Source organism: Notothenia coriiceps, unplaced genomic scaffold (assembly GCF_000735185.1).
Source record: "Notothenia coriiceps isolate Sejong01 unplaced genomic scaffold, NC01 NC01_scaffold00008959, whole genome shotgun sequence".
NCBI lineage: Eukaryota > Metazoa > Chordata > Actinopteri > Perciformes > Nototheniidae > Notothenia > Notothenia coriiceps.
Genome location: NW_011341660.1, coordinates 143255 through 165187, shown reverse-complemented (window position 1 = coordinate 165187; position 21933 = coordinate 143255). Strand labels below are relative to the sequence as shown.

Sequence of the window (21933 nt, the reverse complement as noted above, 5' to 3'; positions counted from 1 at the left end):
GACGTCCCATTGCTCTTAAAACTCATTTCCCTGCTTCTCGTGGTTTCCTTGCGTCCCTCCATGCTTCCCTGGTGGGAGGGACTATTCACAGGGAAACGACACAAGTGAGGGACGCAAGGAATCCATTTAACCGAAGTGAGAAAGGCCCCCCCATCTCAGGTCGACTATTTCATTTCCTCGCTCCTCGGTCTCACCGGAAGTTGATTTGTCTGCGCCATCTTGAGTACCGTCCCATAGCTCTTATTTCTGTCGGTGGACCGAGGATCAAGGAGCGAGGAGCGATAATGGAGGAGCGTTAATCGAGGAACCACCAGACCATCCTCCGATGAAACCCTCAGATACTCGCCCCGCCATGCGGCCCTCATGCCATGAGAGCCGTTTCCCAGCGGAGTGAAGAAAATACATGAAACTCACGAGAGTCACTCCTCAGTTTAAACTGTGTTTTGTTTCAATTCATTTATCATTTAGTTACAAATATGTGATATATCTGAACAACAAAGTGGTCAAAAATCATTTTATTCATTTATTGGAAACATTTTCATGATCGCTTTTTTCGTTTTACATTTTCATTTATTGTCATTTCCATTCAGTCAGTCATTAAGTGCTATTAAAATGTTAATGTGCTACATATCCACACAAACAAACAAAGTGTGCAATCCAATGAATGTTAACCTAACTGGGTTTTGAAAGATAATATATATATTTTTCTTCTCTCAATTATTTTATTTCTATTGTGCACTCTAATCAATATTAATCAAACTATTGTTCGTTTATTACATTTTTAAGAATGGCGTTTATCTTTTTTGGAGAATGAGTTCTTATTTGATTTTATTTATTGGGGTCTACAACAGATGATACAAATGTTTGTGTCAGTAAATGTGTGGCAGGGGTGTTTGTGAAAATAACGGGGACAGAGCTGCTGTCAGACGAACAGCTGTGCGGCGTCATCACAAACTGACGTCGCTTCACGTGACGCTCCGGAGGAAAGGACGTCCCATTGCTCTTAAAACTAATTTCCCTGCTTCTCGTGGTTTCCTTGCGTCCCTCCATGCTTCCCTGGTGGGAGAGACGCAGGGAAACGACGCAAGTGAGAGAAGCAAGGATTTAATTTAACCGACCTGAGACGGGGCCACACTCGCAGCTCAACGAGGCTCCCTCCTGTCAGATGGAGGGAGTAAATACAGCGGCAAGCTTTGGGACGGCCTCCCCTCTCTCCGGCAGAAACAGGAAATGTCGTAACTGTATGTAACAACGGTTTCAAATCAGCATCTCTGAGACAACAAATGTAAATTAATAACTCAAATAAAACTCCAAACATATTTCATTGTGTTACTTTTTCGTAAAGCTCTTTTAGTTTTAAACCTGATGTTTATAAGCTTCTTAGTTTTTGCAACAGTCTGTAAATATACACAACTTTATAATAAAATGCACGCATTTACCTTTTTCTAGACTAAACACAGGTATGATCCTAAGTTAAAACATATGAGGCTATCAAGAGGTTGTTAACATCGCAATTTATCAGTGGGTGTTTGCTGGAACTACTTGTAAACAGCGTGTTTCCTGACGGANGTTTATTTATTTGTTTTATTGTAAAATGCCTTGTCTTTTATGCTGCTGCAACAAAAACAATTTCCCAAATTGGGATCAATAAAGTAACATCTTATCTTATCTTATACAATGACACAGATAAATCCTGATGTAGCACATGTGTTTAATTATTAAAAATTTTCTTACTGATGTTTGGGAGGGTCTTTATGCTGTGACATTTGAAATCTTTTTTTTGAACGGGAATACGTTATTAGAGTTGTTTCACTGCTCTCTTGGGTTGTTCGATTTCTGTTCATTGATCACGTGGAAGCACATCTCCAACTAATAAACACGGCCGGAAGAGAAGCTATTGATTTACTGACTTTGATCTCATTTTCTCTTTGCAGATTGAAAGCTCTGGTTTCCACAGGAGGGAAAAACGTGCAGGCAGCTTGTGACTGGTGAGAGCAACACACACTTTATACACACCGTCCCACACGGTTATTAATGCACACACACACCCTCTTGTAATTTTAAATATGACATAAACTGACCTCACCCCTTAACATCGTCACTAACAGTGCTGCCCTCTGCTGGACGTCAGCTGCCCCCCTCTCCCCATTGTTTTTCACTTCTTAACTTCTTTGTTTTTTTATCCAGGAGAACCTTCTTTATTCGTAAATGGATGAACATATTTAGATAGAAAATGACATAACCAATGATTATATACTGTCCTCACTTCAATTGTCTTCCCCTTGCCTCTAAACTGAAAACATATCTTCCAAAAATGCTTCCATCTCAACATTTCTCCAGTATTTTTTTAATTTGTAATGACATGGTGCTTTATAGAGAGGCGAAGTCCCGCCCATCTACTTCCGGTCCATTGGAACTTATTTCGGAAAAATTATGTATTGAAGTCAATGGGGAGAGAAAACGTATCTCTCGATCCCGTTTGAATTGTGCCATGAATTACACATATGATGTTTGTCAATCTTAAAATATTATTTCCATGTCAAAAAAGTCACAGTTTGTCGTAAAACTGTTGAAATATAAGACTATGAAAAATACGCAACTAGAAAGACTACAAATCCCAGAGTCCCGGTCCCGCATGCTGGCTCTTAGGAACCGACTAACTCCCCTTGTGTGTATGTACAGCTCTCAACATGCCCACACTTGGAGTGATTTTCACCTCTTTTAATTATTTTCGCCTCATTCTGAAAGAAAGAAGTGAAATGTGCCAACGTGATGGCCGTCTTGGTGTGGTGTGAGACGGGAGATGTAGTTCATTGAGCGGTTTCACACACAAAAAAAGTGTTTTTATTTTTTTGACTTGCAAAATTATGTTTTGAATTGACAAACATCATATAATTCAAACGGGATCAAAAGATAATCTTTCTCTCTCCATTGACTTCAATACATACTTTTTCCGAAATAAGGTCCCATGGAGGTCCACCGGAAAGGGAGGGACTTCGCCTCTCTATAGAAAGTCAATAACAATTGTGCAATATTAGAAAAAGCCCCACAGTTTGCTAAGCTAATTTATTCCTTATTTATTTAATTTTCTTTTTTTCTTGGTGTTCCGTTTACAATGCCCTCAATTCAATTTCAATACACAAACATTTATGCCTTTTCCTGATGTTTTTGAATCTGTTGTTTAAAAAGGAAAAAAGTCTAAGTGTATATAGGCTTATATATTAGATTAAAGAAATGCACACGATATTAAAAAATATATATAAATGAGAAACAATATGTACACTATGGTAAGAAAATAAGCAGGTAGCAGGTAAGTGAATATATAAAGTATTAAAGGAGCCTTTCATGTTAACAGATTGTAAATAAATAAATAGTTTAGTAAGAAAATGTGTTGTTGTGTGATTTTTTTTTTTGAATAAAAATAAGTGTTCTTGCTCAGCAGTGATGGTACAGTCTGTATTTGTGTTAGTAACTCACTGTCTTCCTGTCCTTGCTCCAGGCTCTTCTCCCACGTAGACGACCCCTTCCTGGACGACTCTCTGCCCAGAGAGTATGTGTTGTACATGCGCCCCAGCGGAGTCCTCCTCCAGCAGCTCTCTCACTTCTGGCAGCAGTCCCGCGTCTCCTGTGGAAAGAACAAGGCCCACAACATCTTCCCCCACATCACCCTCTGCCAGTTCTTCATGGTCAGTGTCTCTCAGTGCTCACATTATAGTATTATAACGTATTTATTTATAGAAGGACCATGCATACAAAAACATTAATCTCAGCAAAGAGAAGAGATGCAGTATGCCAGATTATAGCTAACAGCTAATTTCCATCTGTGGTCCTCAGGTTGGTTTTTTCTCACAGGCATAACATAAATAGGACATACAATGGAGATGCTTACATAACTGCACCTGTTGTACATCAGGGTTCATCATCCATGCCCTCCTTGGACACTAAAAGGACATAACATTTCTTGATGCTATCGATTTTCATATTATGCAAACATTACAAAAATCGTTTTTTGTATGTTTTTTTGTTGTTTTATTCTCTATCAAAGCATCTTTGAGTTTTTAGTAATGCGCTATAAGTGTTGTGGGGGAAACTTCTGTGTAGCAATGCAGGAGGACTCAAAGGAGACACGGGGAGAGCTGGAGCTTTGATGGCAAACACTGATGGGTTTATTTGGAGCTTCGGTCGGAGAATTCACAAAACAAGTCAAAGAGTCAGAGGTTCTGACTTCACAGTAGAGTTGCCACGTCAATTCTGAAGAACTCTACCCCAGACCCATGTCTTTTGCTAGTTCAGAGAGAATAATCAACATGCTGCATAACAAGATAGAATCATAACACCTCTATCAGCTGACGCCAACAGGCAGGAACAGAGAGACACAACACTGAGAGCACAGCAGCCAAGGCTACAGGTGCGTGTGCTCAGTCAGGACAGAACTGATACACTGGGTCAAAGTTATGGGCCTTGGAAAATATTTCCCCAACAAGTGTCATGTATTATTATTATTATTATTATTATTATTATTAACATATTACAGACATTATCACTCCCCCTCATCAACAAAATGATCACACAATACCTGAACCATTATGATAGTAAGAACCAGTGCTTTACCATCTAGATCAGGGGTGTCAAACTCAAGGCCCGGGGGCCAACTCCGGCCCGCCACTTCATTTTATGTGGCCTACAAGAGCTCGCAAATAACATAATCAGTTTATTATAAGGTTACGTGCCGCTTTACAGGAGCACGTTGCCCATAAACTACATGTCCCACAATGCATCTCATTTTGTGAGATGCGCACTGAAGAGACTTGCAATTACTTGCAATTATTTGCCCTAGACTTCTGCTTTCAGACATAGTTAATTATGAAGTTATTACCCTAGATAATAATCCAATGCAGAGGAAATAATGTAAAATAATACATTATTGTATATATATTATGTATATTTATCTATGTATATTATTGATATAGTCTTAAAGTTACCACCGACCCTTTGAGTGCAACCATAATTCTAATGTGGCCCGCGATGAAATTGAGTTTGACACCCCTGTTATAGTGTGTTACAAACCATCAATTTACTGTAATGTTTATCTTGTGCTTGCAAAAGATTAAAGTAAAGTGTTAGAAATCATAAAAACATTTTTGTCAAATTTAGTTTTTACAATGTGTATGTTCCAGTTTGTGTGAATGCAGGTTATTTAGGAAGGTCTGAAGTTAGTCAGTAGGGCAGTGCATATTTTTCTGATTGGCTGCTGTGTTTTATAGAGGAAGAGGAGTCTGAGGAGGGAGGGGAGCAGGACATCATGCACGTTCTGGGCAGCATGGTCATGGCTCTGCTGATCAAATACTGGATCTACATCTGCGGGGGAATGTTCTTCTTAGTCAGCTTCGAGGGAACCATCGTCATGTACAAGATCATCTACATGATGATGTTCCTCTCCTGCGTGGCGCTCTACCAGGTAACAAAACATACCTGTACACATGCAACTAGATGGAAATGTTCCTTGTGATACTCAACACGCTATACAAAACGTAGTTATCTTCACTGTGCAACATTTTGTCCACATCATTTAAAGGGGACCTGTCATGCAAAATGCACTTTGTGATGTCTTTTATACATGAATATGTGTCCCTGGTGCGTCAGGGAACTCACAAAGTGTCAGAAAATAAAACCCTCTTTCTTTTCCTCCGTACCCAAATCTCTAAAAACGGGGCCACAACGGAGCTGATCTAGATTTGCGTCCGCTATGATGTAATATCGGAAATGTGGGCTGGCTTTACACCCACGGCCCTATCAGGAAGTTGCTATCAGAAACAATACCCGACGTGTTTTGGACGTAATATGGTCGGTGTTTACATTAGCATCGCTAACACTCAGAGCTAACCTGTACTGGAGAGAGTATGTGTAAAAAAGCAGGAAATAAAAAAAGGAACTCACCTTGTGGTATAACCGGCAAGAACGAAAGCCTTTGAGCTCCATACTGTTTCAGAAATAATCCTTGATGTGGTTTAGAACATGGTATGGCATTTAATCACGGCAGCATTTAGCTGTATCTCCGTAGAATTCTGAGCAGGCACAAGCTCCCCTTTTCTTTTCAAGGTAAGGACCCCAAATCCGCGTTTCTCTAACAGGGCTGGAACAGAGGGATATGAGGGATGTCGAAAATGCATGATCTGTTTGGTATTTTGAGCAAAACACATTATAGACATGTTCATTATACTGTATATTTGTATTTATCTGAGACCCATAATATATGCCTAAAAATAGCATACTATAATAGGAGACCTTTAAACATACTCTGTATCTTCTTATTCAAGCGCACAAATTAAAACAGATAAGATGTTTATTGAAATCCTTAAAAAACGTTCTGATCTGTCTGACCTTAACACATTTTCAAATATACCCTACACACTTCCAAAAAGTCTCTTTCATTTCCTAAAATCTTTATCTTATAAGTCCTTTGAAAACAAAGTGGTGTTTTACTACTGAATGTGTAAATAACAAGCATCTTGGTATTACAAGTTTGAATATGGATAGGAACACTGTAACGTTTCCAAAAATTACATTTCCCAATTACAGAAGCTGCTGACATTTTTAGTATGCCATAAAAAGTGTGTGTACATAATCCACCCTGTATTCACAACGCTTTTATAACTACTGGAGTCAAAACAAAGCAGTAACCCTACATCCAGATGTTTTCTATGATACATTTCGTGCATTAAAGCTGTTAACTTCTGAGAATTCATCACCCCGATAATCACAATTACTCCTGTTTAGGTGCACTATGAGTGGTGGCGGAGGATCCTGAAGTACTTCTGGATGTCGGTGGTGATATACACCATGCTCGTCCTCACACTGGTCTACACCTTCCAGTTCAACATCTCCCTGCCTTTCTGGACTGATCGGCTGGGAGTGAATAAACAACAGTGAGCTCCTCAGAATAACCTTAATTATAGGCACACTGATATTTGAATGTTATAAAATAAACACAGTGACATAGAATAACATTTCAGGGAGTTTCATATTCTGTTAGTAGCTCCAACACACAACGTTTTAAAGACTGTCCTCCGCTCTCAAATGTTAGTGGTTTGAAACATTTTTCATGGTGAGAAGGTGAGAACAGAAAGCACTTCCTGCAAAATAGAATAAACTCAGTTATGCAAATTCCAAAGATTCAAAGTCACAAATTCATGAGAAAAAAAAGAAGAATTTGTTTTTTCTTGACATTTTTTTAGGGGTTATTTTATTGTAAATTCCCCAATTGCATTTCAGAGAATATCCAAGCTATTTTACTTGGATATTTCTGACTTAAATGTCAGAAATTCAGATTTTATGCCAGTGTATTACCCCCTTCCCCAACAGCATGTCTTTTTTTTTGCCCTAATTCATGTAAAACGCTATAACCAAGAATACGTTGTATGAACTACTGTAGGTGTCTTCAGTTCAAACAAGTTTAGGTAAGTGAAGCAAAAGGTGATAAGCAGATTTCTTAGCCCGGTCTTTTTTCATTTTTCTGCACATGGTATTTTACAAGGTTATTGGTCATTGTATATTATAAGAGTAGCACTACAGAAACCCCTATTGTATATCATCCGGCAATGACAACATATTCATTCTCTTTATAAACTTTCATTATTGAGAGTATTTTTATTTGTTTTATTAACTTTCTTTTGTTTACCTTTTATCATCAATCATTTGAAAGCGTTCATTAATGAGAAGTTTTACTCACATATACTGCAAAAACAGATATAAGCTCATATGTTTTCTCCTGTTTCCTCTATTTTTTTTCCCATCATGCAGCTTGAAGGACCTCGGCCTTGAGCAGTTCGAACTTACCGTTCTGTTCACCAGGATTTTTACTCCCACGTCCTTCCTGCTGGTGTGTATTCTCCACATGCACTACTTCCACGACCGCTTCCTGCAGCTCACAGACCTCCAGGCTGTCTTGGCTAAAGAGGAGAGCACGATCTACAGGTGAGACGCGTTACGTTTGTTACGTTAGGTCCAAAAACTCATTGAGAAGTTGACTTTTCTTTTGTAACTGGTTGGTATAGGTTCATACAGCGAAGTAAAATAGCCCCACAGGCTAATAATCAATCAGTTCTTATAGTCGCTTTATATTTTATTATACATTGGTGTTCAGAAGTAGGCCATTGGTTTGATCTCTTTATGACTGTTTCTCAATCAGATGGTTATGTTGGATTGTGTTCGTTGTTCTCGCGTCCAGGAGAGAAGTTAAAATAAAGAGACTAATGAAAAGGTTCAATTTGGTACTTTAATTAAGTAGCGTGGTAATGAAACAAACAGAGGAGTAGTGGAGACATCAGCTGTTGCCTCGAAGTGGTTACGTTGGAAAGAGAGCGAACAAGACTCGCCACCTATCTATGGCCCCGTCTCAGGTCGGTTAAATGAAATCCTTGCTTCCCTCACGTTTCATTCCAAGAAGATACAAACTTGAGGAAAACAGAATCATATAAGTACATCAGGTTTCATAGAGCCAAACATTTCAAGTGCTACTGCGTCTAGTCCCTCCCACCAGGGAAGTACGGAGGGACGCAAGGAAACCACGAGAAGCAGGGAAATGAGTTTTAAGAGCAATGGGACGTCCTTTCCTCCGGAGCGTCACGTGAAGCGACTTCCGTTTGTGATGACGCCGCACAGCNTTAGCATTATTAGCATTAGCATTAGCACCAACGGAGAGAGACTAATTTATCGCCGACACCTCCTCATCTCCACCGCTCCCATGTTTTATTTTGTGTTGCCATAAATTAGTCTCTCTCCGTTGGTGCTAATGCTAATGCTAATAATGCTAATGCCAGCAAATACAATGGCGGCTTCACAAAACTTTTCAGAGTTTTACGGGGCGTGGTTTGCAATTCGCCCAGCCAATAGAAATTGGAACTTTTTTCTCCCCAGGAAAGTACCAGCTCTCTAGCAAAATCCCAGGAGCTATCGGAACTAAAAGGGAAAAGTACTCCGGTGTGAAAGCGCCTTATGGGTGTTTGCTTTCATGTTGAGGGTCAGATAAATAGATCACTGTCATGACGTTAATATGAAGCTGAAGTCAGGAGGCGGCTAGCTTAGCTTAGCGTAAGGAAAATAAACGTTGGAACAGTTAGCTTAGCTCTGTCCAACGTTGGAAAGCACCAACACCTCTAAATCTCACAACTTAATGTAAGCCATCTTTACAAAAGCACAAGTATAAAAACAAAAACTTGTGTTATTTTAAGGGTTGAGAGAGACTATGTTTTGGTCTGGCGCTGTGATTTTGTGGAGTCTTCTTGTCACCGTGAGGTTGACATGCTAGTGGTCATTTATACTCTTAGACAGTTAATGTGTTAGTGAGATGTATATACAATATGGTCCCCTTTGGACTGAGCTGGAGTTAGTGATTCACTCAGCTTAGCATAAGGACTGCAAACAAACGGAACAGACTCCAGCTCCATATTTAACGTCAGTGGTTTCAATCCTCTCATCTCCTTGCAAAATAAGGAGCTGGAACTTCAATCCAACATATTGACTTTCACCGTCCGTCGCATGTGAAAATTGTCTTAGCGACTGCCAATAAACATGGCGTGACATTTTTCAACTTGTTTCCTGGGAATGTTGTATAGCTAATGTTCCCACTAGAACCATGTCAGAAGTCAAGATGTATCAGTCGTGTTTTGCAAGAAGCGTGTTACGAACTATACTGCCATTTGTAGTTAAGTGGCGACCTCTAGTGGCTGCTGTAATTATGACAAGAGCAAGTTAGCAAATTAGTCGTCGTATGAAAAAGGCATTTCGTAGGAGGGACGTGTGGTTGGATTAATTGGTCAAACGAATACAGGACTTTTACCCCGAATGGCTGAGGGGTCAAAAGAACTTAAGGTAGAGCATAACTTCCTTAAGTTTGTCAGAACATATGTAAGATATTATTAACGTTGCATGCTTATTTCAACTAAGACCTTGATCGTTTGTTGCTTGAACATAACCAAGAAGTTCAGCTTCACACCGCTAAATAGAAAGGTAACTCTATTATATTTAACTTTGAACAATCCTGTCAATGATGCAGAAACAATTGTTGTTTTTGGGAGTTATCCATATTCTGTCTTTTGGTTATGAGGACGTGACACACACACAGGAAATTGGATGATATTTGGTGGTTAAAGTGCATGTCTGATCCTTCCACACATGGCTGCACGTGAGTTGATTAATCAACCTGACACACACACACACACACACACACACACACACACCGTGTCCACCCCTCCAGCCATTAGCTCAGTGATGTTGGCTTTGATGAGGTCCAAAGACAGCTGTCCTTTCTCCATGAGTTGACCCAGAACCCCGGTGTACCGAACTCCAGCTGTTCCGGCCCCGGACCCCTGAGCCTGTGAGGAAGACATTCGTCGGTACCCCTTCTGGATCCTTGCCTCTGCTGGAAAAAGATGAGAACAAGATGGCACAAAAGTCAGAAAATATGGTGAGGTAGGATATTGAAACAGATTGAATTGAGTCAAGCATCCTTCACATTCAGTTCCTGCCTAATTACTGGGATAATCTTTCAGGCATCGCTAATGATTTTTCACTTTTCCCACATGCAGACATTCAGGAACATTTCCGTTTTGAGCCTTTTAACACATGCCATGGCAGTGCTGAAACAGATTGGGCCAAAGGCAGTAAAGCAGGCTTGAATACCACACTTTTGGATGCCAACCCTAATAAACCTAGCAGAAGACAAATAAGTAAGGGCAAGGTTGGAGGTACATAAACGTTTTAAAGATAGACAGACACAAACTAAATTAAATCAGTGCTTGTATTGTGCCTACCATGGCTGAAGATGTGGTCCCATGCGTTGGCGTGCTGAGTCCACAGGGGCGCGCCGATGCGGAGCAGCAGGCGGGGGGGCAGGTACAGGAGAGGGGGGGTTGTTGCCAGCATTCGCTCCACGGCCCAGATGAACTTCTGGGACTCCAGGGAGGGAGATGAGGAGAAGAGGCCAATACGTTCTCCATAGAGCACATGGCAACTGGCTGCAGGGGGAGGAGGGGAGGTGGGGGTGAGGGACATGTGTGTCAAGGTATGCAAACAAGCTAAGGCTAAAAGAGGTTGAAAACACAGTTGAATTTCTTGAAATAATAATCTCAAATAGCGTATAAAACCTACAGACTAGTTTTTGAAATGCAACGCTTGAAGGATTACCTGGCCCCTTGGGTTAAAGTGAAGTAAAGTTAAAAAAAATGCTTGAGGAAAGAACTTTTTCTGTGTTTTTCAAATCCAGTTCCACACAGAGAGACAATTATGTTTTTGAGCGCATACCTTGTCTCGGAGGAACTGCCTCTCCTCCATCCATCAGCTATGAGACATGCTTGTATTATATTAACTTCACATCACTGACTGGAATAGAGTTTCTTGCAGCTCTATTCCTATCCTGGCTTAACACCTGGCTCCGTGTGGAGCGGTCCATTAGGAGCAGACTAGCATGACTCAAAGTGATCAACTCTCCCTCCTTCACTCTCTGTATGTGTCTCTGACCACTTATATACACACACACACACACACACACACACACACACACACACACACACACACACACATACATACATATGAGTCACACTGAGTCACACAAGCATTCAGACTTGTGAATGTGACGTGTTGTAGATGAAAGGAGCAGAATGCGGGAGCTTTGATCGTCTTTGTTGGTGTTTCTATTTTTAAAGGTGCGTGTTCTCCTGGACCTCCCACATCTATAATATGTTAACAACAGATATGCCTCGGGTTAAAATAAGGTTTGATTCTCATGAGAGCTGAGAATATTTTATAATTAAAAGGAAAAAAAAAGTCGCAATGAGAGATTAACAAAGGCCAGCAGATTTTGTAAAAGAGAATTTGTTATTTGATCATTTGATAAGCTGTCACCTACGTCAGCATTTGTGATTTAACTTGGCTAATAAATAGAGTGAATGAGAGCCAATCTAAATGGGGAGATGACATTTATCCAAAACCATCCCCTACCGAGGATGTTAATGTCATGACAAATATGTATGAAATGCTCACCAAGACAGAAGGAGTCAGCATTTTGTGGAGTTGATGAGTTGACATGTTCCCATGTAAACGTTTACTGTGCAATCAAACAAAGAAGCTGCAGGTCACAAATCACTGACCTTCCAGTGCAAATCGGAAGAGGTCAGGACTGGGGTCCACGGTCAGACTGCGTTTCCCCCCCTCGATTCTGCCCTCCTTCCCCACTCTCACTTGCAGCATTCGACTGAAGTCCCTTGCAACCTCATCAAGCAGGGGCAGGAAACGCTTTACGGGCGCACTCATCATCACCTCCCTGTTGAGGATCAGGCGATCAGCTCGCCACTCCTCACCGTTCCTGTGAAGAGAAGAGTTAAAGGGAGCATATTAACCTGGTTCACTTCCTGATTCTGAAAACAGTATACCTTTCTCAGCAGATGTGCTGTTCAGTTACTTAAATACTTCTTAAGTATAGAGGTTCTGGTTCCATATCAATGTCTGTTTCCTCTTGGGTTAAAATATTTTTATCCTGACATGTATGCATATTTCTACAAAGAAAAAACTTGTGCAATCAAAATATTTGAAAGATGATACAATCATATCTATATTATGTGTAGGAGCTTTAAAAACTAGAGCAACAATTGATAGCAGAATACTTTACAGAATCAGAATGATTGAAGGACAAACAGAACATTTGCAAGATGATGATGGCACAAGTGATTTCATAAATGGATACACACTCAAAACACACACACACACACACACACAATGAAAACCTTCATACACTCATTCTCGTTAACCTGTCTTCTTGCATATCCATGACTATGAAGTCCCCAAAAGGTTGAAAGTCCCCACAAAGTGACTGAAACAGACATACAGTGTGTAAACATAAGTTGAACCGAGGTGTGTGACTGACTTGAGGAAGACTCCCTTGCTGAGCTGCCGTGTCTCTCTGTGAGTTGCCCAGGGCTGCAGGGTCATGCGTCGGGGGTGCAGGCCCTCAGAGCGGAACAGCTCAGCAATGTCCATCGGCAAAATGATGTTCACACTGCTCTGGGTGCCCACATGCTCCCTAAACAGACACAGAAACACACACACAAACAGAAAGGCTATGGTGTTAACTGACATGTATTACTTTTACATACATATATTAGAAAACAACTCAAGGGTCAATGACACGCTTAGGGAAAGGCCATCCTGTCTTCCTGCTACCTGTAGATGGGGCCGAGTGCTTTGAAGGTCCTCTCCATGTGTAAGTGAAGATGCCGTAAACGGTCTTCTCTCCAGAACTTCACCAGGTTGACCCAGCCACTCCTGCCTGTGTGAGGGATCTCCTCAAAGCTCCTCACCCGTCCTTCCACACCCTTCTTTCTAACTCCAGTACTCTCAGCTGATTTTCTGCCCTCCAGCTTCCCATGTGCCACCGTCCCTGCCGCCGCCATGCTGAAAGCTCTCCGAGGTGCGACGCCACAGAGCAGATTTCTGGACCCGCAGGTTTGCTGTGCTCCGACACACACAGTCACTCGGATGTTCATCATGCTCCTCATGGTCCAGACGAGATGTGTCCGTCGGTCTCATTCAGAGTTGTGACTCCGCTCGTTGTTGTCAATTATTTCCCAACTTCTACCTCAAGCTCATATCCTTGAATGTGCTCCATTGCTCTGATGAAGTGATAGCGGACGATAATTTATGGATGTAAAGATCAGAGTTCAAGAGAATCACAACAAAGCCCAAATGTCAGAGTGATCCCGAACACACAATCACACAGACACACAAAACCCATAAAAGAGTGAGTCCAGCTGGTCAAAAAGGTCTTTATTACAAGTTTGTTATCACAGCTAATAAAACTAAAAGTGAAACGAGCATGACTAAACTCATCGAGAACCGAATAGCTTAAAACTGTGCTCATAAACGTTAAAGAGAAAACATGTACATACATGTGATATAAGTCAACAATTATCAGAGAGACAGTAAAAACAATTCTCAGCTAATAATAAAAATAAAATAAATGTCATTGTGTGAATGTGTGGTAAAATGTGAACATGTTGCCCTGAGGTCCCTTACTTGTGAACAGATCACTCGCTTGGATCTATAGCCTATCATTAAGACACTAGCTTCTAGATTATATAATACAAAATATATTAAAGTAATTATTATAATGACCAAAAAAGTCTCTAAAAGGGGTGGAATCGTGATCGACCCTTTTATAGGAACTGTGAAAGCCTCATTACGCATGAGTCCTTTTATGAATCACTTGTGAGGAAACTTTTACTGATTGATCAGATTTATCTTCTTCCCACCCACCTAAATTAATATTAATATTTCATATGATAGAAAATGATCAGGTATATTATTATTGCTAAAAAAAAAAAGACAAGAGGGAAGTAAAATCTGAAATACATGTTTATGTGTAACAGGATGATTGTGTATTGCTGCTGAATGAGTTGGTGTGTATGAGGGTCTCCTCTTGGTCCCCTTCACTTACACAACGAGCAGGCGGTATTGATCACATGACCATACAGGTTGTTGCCGTAGGAGTGGACATCTTGCTGTGCCTCCTCTCTGTGAGCGCGGCCGGGCCGAAGCTGAGGCCTTGGAAGGCGCTCAGCAGGTTGAAGCCGTCGTCCTTGGCTCTGTTTTCAGGATGAATGATCTTCGACAGCTCATGGGGGAGCGACACCTTCCCTCCAACAGGCCTCAGACGGTTTGTGTCCTTGCGGCTCTAATTATGACAAAAAAACAGGAAAAATAATAAGAAGAAGAGGGTTAAAAAGTCTGAACATGACGACAAATAAGGACACGATGACCTTAATTCACTCTTTAATCCATTACTTACACCCATGGTACACCAATACAGCAAAGACAAAAATAACTAATATGTCCACAGCTAAATGTTACACAATTGTACACCAAATCAGGATTATAACTGTTGGGTTCATCGAGTTGAAATTTGTTAAAAAAACTATGTAAATTATTTTTCCAAACCGGGAATAAGTACAATAATCTTGTTAACTACTTAACTAAAACAGTAAGTGCTAAACTACCACAGATACATAACTTTTTCATTTAATCATGTGTTAACATTATGCCTGGATTATATTGGAGATAATCAATAGTGGACAATTAGTTCATGTGGTATAAGATATGTTGGACCAAGACATTTCTCCTGCGCTAATAGAGAAACTAAAGTCAGACATAATTGCTTTTCTTGTTATATTACAAACATTAACGCAGACCTCAGACAGCTGATATTTCTTTCTGAATTGAGCTCTCATCGCTGCTCTCTCTGCGTTCTTCTGAGCGTTCATTGCTTCCCGCTGCTTTCTGTAAACACAGGAAACAAGAACACAAAGACACCTTACATTTTACAGGCAGAAGTAATTAAATCAACTTCTCTGTTGGAGCAGTGACTTTTCTATGCTAATTAACTCAATTAATTTAGACTGCCTTGTCTAATGAAATCTAATGGAGACAGCAGCAGATGACAACATAATGAAAATAACTTTTAATTGTTTGGTTTTGTTGCCTTAAGGAGAGGGCATGTTTTTGTATTTCTACATTGTGTGTCCACTTGCCTCTCCTTCTCCAGGTCCTCATTGTACGATTTAAAGATTGACGGGTCTTTGGTTTTGGCCTTCTGGAGATGACGGCTCCTCCTCAACCTGCTGCCTCCTCCTCTTCCTCTCCAACCTCTGTTCCACCTGATCCTTGGCTTAGCACACAACCTCCTCCCCTTCACCCCCGACACACAGCTGGTCATCATGCTGAGGGGCTTCTTCAGAGACTTTTTCACACTACTCAAAGACTGCATGATGCCTGTAGCTCTGAGGACAGTAGGGGACGACCACACCCTACTTCTCTGACAGACGACGGGTGAATATCTAAAGTTTTTCTCCTACACTCATGTTTAGGGTGAACTCAGGACACACAAGATCTGATGTCTTGTGGCGGCAAGAAGTTTGAGACCTGCCAAGGACAAGGTTCAGACACGCAGACTGAGTGAACACATTCATACACACTTGCAGTGTAACAAATGTTAAATAAAGATGAAGTGTTTTTCATAGAGGGAAGGGAGGTACTAAAAGAGAAATATGGTCACTTTAAAGGGACAAAAACAGACAAACGTCAGACTCAAACATAATCTACATATTCCTCCTTCAGGCCACTAAATATCCACCCGATCAAAATGTCCATACATCGACAGTTATCTTACCCATGCAGGTGGTCACAGTTGGCCAAAGGCTCACAGAGAAAATCCTGGTAAAGCTCCAGCCAGATGGCCTCCACTGCAATCAGACAATCCCCCGACGCTTTAGAAAAGAATAAAGTAGAAACAAAAAAACTCTCCACTAGAAGTTGTTTTTGTGTTTTGTGACCCTAACTGAAGTAAATCACTGTTTTATTTACCAGGTTTCAGCCTTTGCTTACTACACTCGTCGACACCACGCAACCCTCCTGAACAGACTACCACTTAGAGGATTTACCGAGGGGAATCTCGTTAGCGTTGGCAGGTAATGAGCGACTAATGCCTTTGTGATGAAGATTAAGACGTGAGCTGTTGTCATGTTGAGTGACACACACATGGGTCCTAGGCTTGACATCAGCGTTGGTCCTGTGGAATTAGAGTTCTCATGGTGCTGCGTTATCTGCATTTTGTTTTGTATTTAGAAGAAAAGCAATACATTTAGAAAATAGTATTTAAACTCAGCCAACCAGAAAGCTATTCAACTTCAACAGATTCTTCTCAAGATATGTTCAGTTCCTTTCAAAAGCGCAATCGGTATTTGGCTGAGTTGGTATTCAGAGATGAAAGTTTCTGAGAGGAAATGAAACAAAGCGGCTCCTGGAAAGAGCGAGTCTGGCCTGAGACGGCAGCATATAAATCACTGAGAGATAAGAGAGAAGTATTAACAACTGGACCCAAAAAGTGCCCCAACAATTGAGGAGAGAGTGACAGGTTGAGGTCAGACTCTCCAAAATCTCCATCAAACAACATCATTACAATGCTCAGGCTTCTTCCTTTCAATCCCCCTCTTTTTAACCTTACTTTATCAATAATTTCCCTCTAAAAATCCTTATTCATCAATTGTCTGACTTAATTAATTGGTTTTGTTATTGATTAATTGCAGTTTGCAGATGTGTGCCTTTTATTAAAAGGGAGAAAAGAGTGAACACTATTTTACTTTAAGTTTGTATAAGTACCAATAAATGATGTATGTTTTATGATGGTATTCAATATACCGTAGTTGTAAGCTAATGAAAAACAATCAACAAAAATAATGGATAACGTCTCCTAAGAAGGATATTTTATTGTAATGTTTTACATAGTTGTCTTTTATTCTAGTTGGTTAAATTAAAATGTAATGAAGCATTTAACATGTGTATACAGCTGATGAATGACTGAAGTGTTACCCATGACATATTTTCTGTGTTGTGAATGTCTTTAATTGAGTCCCCTTGGTGAGATTTGTTTTTATGACCTACCCCACTGCCTTATTTAGCACACACATGACCTCTGAATATTTCATCCAACCCACTTCCAGTCCCTCAAGCTCTTGTTTACCTCTTACCCTTTCCTTCTGAAGGTGAGATGAGGACGCTTTAATGCTTTAACAAGATCACAGAGAAAAGCCACGCCTAATGTTCACTGACAGATCTGGGATCAGTTCACTCGAGCAGCGGCCCTGTGTCAGGAGTATTTCTCCACAGGTGGGATAAACCGAGGTCGAGCACATTAACAACCCTACGTCCTAAATATTTAGCTAAGTTGTATTTCTCTGACAAATCACAAACAGAAACCATACCTAATTGATGTAAATTATTAACTTACTCATGCTGACACACACACACACACACACACACACACACACACACACACACACACACACACACACACACACACACACACACACACACACACACACACACACACACACACACACACACACACACTCGTTGCTAATGCACAAATTAGTTAGTTAATACTACAAATACCAAATGTACCTCTCATAATAATACATTAGCATAATTACCTGAATACTAAAGCATTTGAATTGATTGCTTTACATAAAACCCATACTGCATGACTATCAGGGGATTCACTCTTGATTTTATATAAGTTGGATACAAAATCTTCCTTTTTCTCATGCGTGTTAGGACCTAACACAAATGAATCTAGAACAATCAGCTGTCAATGTGTTGTTGATAAGTTGTACTTAGATCTGTATATAATGTTAAACCTTTTGTTTAGTAACTAAGTTACACTATTGAGAGACAAGTAAAAGGGATTATGTCAATGCATTATCACACATACACACAAAGAGATATTGAATATTAACACACACACACACACACACACACACACACACACACACACACACACACACACACACACACACACACACACACACACACCAGAAATAAGGGCCCATTCATTCAAACACACATTGACTGACTAAGTCTCTCATCTCTGCCAAGGCTGGAGAGGAAAACTGGCGAGCACACACACTCTCTCAGCCTTGTGACCGTGCTCTCTGCTGAGCTGCACTCCATCAATGTGTGTGTGTGTGTGTGTGTGTGACAAATGTATTAAACTACTGAACAAGTAATTTCATACACATTTTATTGAAAAAGAGACAGAAATAATTGTTATAATTTGACAAACTAAAAATATACTTTCCATTTCTTACATTTTTGTATCTATATCCTCTAAATTTTAGAGATACTTTTATTTTGTTTACATTTTGAAGAAGGCTACTCATTTACTTGCATGTGAGGATCAGCAGGTTTAAGCCCATTTACTTGCATTCTTGTATATTTATTTCCCACAAAAAAGATTTGTGAACCTATGCTGCTTTTTCCACTGTTAAATTCAGTTTGATACAAAAATATATTAGCAGATTGTTAAATATGTTCGGTAAAAATCAAGTAATGCAAGTTACATTCTTGTTTCGATGAAACACAGTGCCCTTTTCTAAAATCAATTTGCACTTATCTGTGTTAAAATGCAACAATATTACATTGAAAAAAGAAAAGAAAAATCACCTTTTAAGAAAGTCTGAAACCGTTGAGCCAGTATCAAAAACTGGTTAGCATTTGAAGGGGTGCAAAACCCTTGTGTTTCACAATGTTTAATCTTTCTGATAGACAAATGTAACTGTCTTGTATTTCTTTGACTGCTTTCACTAGCAGCACTTTTAGCTAACTGCGCCCAAACGGCAGACAAATATGAGCTTAATGGATCATTTAGCAACGAAGGAGTAATATATTTTCCTTTGGATTGGGTGGAGACCAAAAAGACAGCTTAATGGAACGTGACTTTTGTGCAGTGTTTCCAACACTTAAAAAATGTAAGTAGCGAGCATTTGCTGCAAGATGTAGCTGACAGACGACGTAGTAATCCTATTTGCATATTGGCAACTGTGCATTCATCTGCACATTCTGAGTGGTTATGTTGAAGCGAGAGAAGACTTATTGCACATGGAGAGAAAGAGAGAACCCCTGTTAAGTTGGCAGAACAGTCAGACTGCTATTACTAATGACTATTTACCTTAACGGTCTAAATAAATGGTTACTTTTTAGGGACTAAAAATCAGCCCGGACATCTCGACTGGCCCACTTCTGTACTAATTTACGACTAGTAAATTGTCAACAGTGGGGGGGGTGCTACTGACTTATCCGACCGGCCCACTTGGGTACCGCTAGTAAATTGTCAACGGGGTGCCCACATCGTCCGACCGGACCACTTCGGTACCGGCCCATCGGGATTCGTCCCGAACGTCCCGATGGCCAGTCCGCCACTGGTCCTCAGGGTCTAGGGTCTGTTCAGGGTCATCTGCTCGTATCACAGCTGTTCCTCCAGACGTGGCTCCGTCCTGGATGAAGGAGAGGCAGGAAGAAGGGGTGAGACAGGGCGGAGGACAGCGAGGTGCGTGTCGATGGCTTGTACTCCAGCATCCTCTCCAAGAGGAAGAAAAACTGGTGGTGCTCTGTCCCGTGTGAGGACAGGTACTTCTGGAAAAGGCATAGAGAGAAACAAGTCATAAGGGTATAAATGTACTTAGCATTTGTAAACAAACAAACTAAAACATTTGTATTGGTTATAACCCACGTGATGTTATTTTTCACTGTTGTTTTGAATTATAATTTGATTTCTCTCTCCCTTTTCTAATAGTTATAATTGACATGCATTATTAATTCATACTGGTCGTTGTTGCTGTAGTATTTACATTTGTATTCCTACTTATTCATGAGTTTACATGTTTTATCCAAGTGTCTCCTAATTGTGTGTCTGATTTTTTTTATCTTTAGCACAATCCATATCTTTTTTGTTGCAGCATAGCATAGCTCCACATCATGCCGAAAGGTTGTGCTTCAGTGTGGAATGAAATGTGCTTGAACAAAAAAGTTTGTTTGCCCCTGCCTCTGCTCACCCTTAATGGTTTGCACTTGGCTTTCACATAGCGCCCGGCTTTGGAGCCCTCGTTCCAGTCGAGACGCCCACGGTGGAAATACTTCTGCTTTCTGTGAAGAAGAAAAAAGTGTTTGAAATGGAGTGAATTTAGTTTGCATGTGCGTTTGTGCAGCAGTGAAGAGGAGTGTGTTACCGAGTTTCCTGTATCATACTCTGAGGAAGTGGTCCCTGTATGCTCTCCATCATAGCAAGATGCTCCTTGTTGTCATGAGTCTAAAAGTGAAGATAATCATGTCAAAAAGATACAGAATTAACTATTTGTATCATGCTGTCATTTTACTAATATAATCATACATGTGACCTGGTACAGTGTGAAGCCTGCGTAATATTCAAACAAGATGCAGCCGATGCTCCACACATCACACGGGTGACTCCAACCCAACTCTGTGGGAGAGGGAAGGGACAACATGTTCAAAGATAAGAACAACTCCTGGGTACTCCGTGATTATTATATTATCCACATGTCTCACCCAGAATGACCTCTGGAGCTCGGTAATGACGCGTAGAAATGACGGTGGAGTGGTGCTCGTGGTCAAAGGTGGCGCTGCCAAAGTCGACCAGCCGCACTGTGGTGTCTTTTATTCTCCGGTCGTTACACTTCTGGAGGAAGACAGAAAGGAAACAAGCCAACAGTTTAGCCAGATCTAAAGGACTAAAGTTAAACTGTGCACACATACACTATGCTACAGGAACAGATTTACTACTCTACAAACAATCCAGCTGCTAAACTTGAGCTAATGACATGTGACCAACCTGTACTTCAAGCCTGTATACATGGGAAGCTGTCACGATCTGTCTGTGTTGTGTTCTGTCTTTGGTTTCCTGTTTTATTTTGAAAAGTGTTCACCCCTGTCTTGCCTGTTGCTTCCTGTCTGTGTTCCCTCTTGTCTGATTACCCGATTGTGTTCACCTTGTGCCCCTGTGTTTTCTCTTCCCTCCTCACCTGTCTCTTGTTTCTTTGATTAGTCTTGTGTGTATTTAATTTCTGTTTTTTCGGTCTGTCTTTGTTAGTTCCTTGTGTGTCTTGAATATGTTCACGGGGAAGAGTTCCGTTTTGTTTCCATGTGACCTTGGAATAAAGGTGTTTTTCTGCGAAATCTGCATTTGGGTCCTGCCTGCTTCGCTCAGCCCTGACAGAAGCTTTCCTAAGTTAATGCCGTTAATACATGAAAGTTAAATTACTCTCATCTCACTCTCACCAGGAAAGTGAAAAGGCCCTCAGCATTTTTCCCAAAATGTCTAACTTTTATTGCATGGCTCACCAGAGGTGTTGTTACAACCTTTAAAAGGGAAATGTATGCTTATTTTCAGGTTTCATATTTGTATGTTGAGCCTCGACTGTGACATGTTTACATGCTTTAATGTTCAAAATGTGTTTNTGTTGTTTTTTCTCATCCTACCTCTTTCCCTGAGTCTTTCAAGCTATATTGTCGGCGCTCAAAGATCTCACCAATTAC

General features: G+C 40.5%; 3 protein-coding genes across 3 annotated transcripts in view; 1 reads left to right on the top strand and 2 right to left on the bottom strand.

Moving 5' to 3' along the window:
• Positions 1-5273: 5273 nt before the first annotated feature.
• Positions 5274-7978, top strand: LOC104944921 (piezo-type mechanosensitive ion channel component 2-like). Its single transcript, XM_010770526.1, has 3 exons — positions 5274-5458; positions 6778-6926; positions 7801-7978. The coding sequence occupies exons 1-3, from the start codon at positions 5303-5305 to the stop codon at positions 7976-7978; spliced, it is 483 nt and encodes a 160-aa protein (XP_010768828.1). The 5' UTR covers positions 5274-5302.
• Positions 7979-9162: 1184 nt separating this feature from the next.
• LOC104944920 (cytochrome P450 11B, mitochondrial-like) lies at positions 9163-15278 on the bottom strand. The gene is made up of 8 exons (XM_010770525.1): positions 15240-15278; positions 14524-14725; positions 13216-13576; positions 12920-13075; positions 12147-12361; positions 10812-11015; positions 10233-10420; positions 9163-9183 (listed from the first exon to the last, which is right to left on the bottom strand). The coding sequence occupies exons 1-8, from the start codon at positions 15276-15278 to the stop codon at positions 9163-9165; spliced, it is 1386 nt and encodes a 461-aa protein (XP_010768827.1).
• Positions 15279-18608: 3330 nt separating this feature from the next.
• The window catches only part of LOC104944907 (dual specificity protein kinase CLK2-like), a 6531-nt gene continuing 3206 nt past the window's right edge, over positions 18609-21933 (bottom strand). Inside the window, exons 7-11 of the mRNA XM_010770513.1 lie at positions 20947-21076; positions 20778-20860; positions 20610-20689; positions 20436-20526; positions 18609-20016 (exon numbers count right to left, since the gene is read on the bottom strand). Of these exons, the coding sequence (XP_010768815.1) occupies positions 19834-20016; positions 20436-20526; positions 20610-20689; positions 20778-20860; positions 20947-21076 (567 nt within the window). The 3' untranslated portion in view covers positions 18609-19833. The remainder of the gene's footprint in view (positions 20017-20435; positions 20527-20609; positions 20690-20777; positions 20861-20946; positions 21077-21933) is intronic.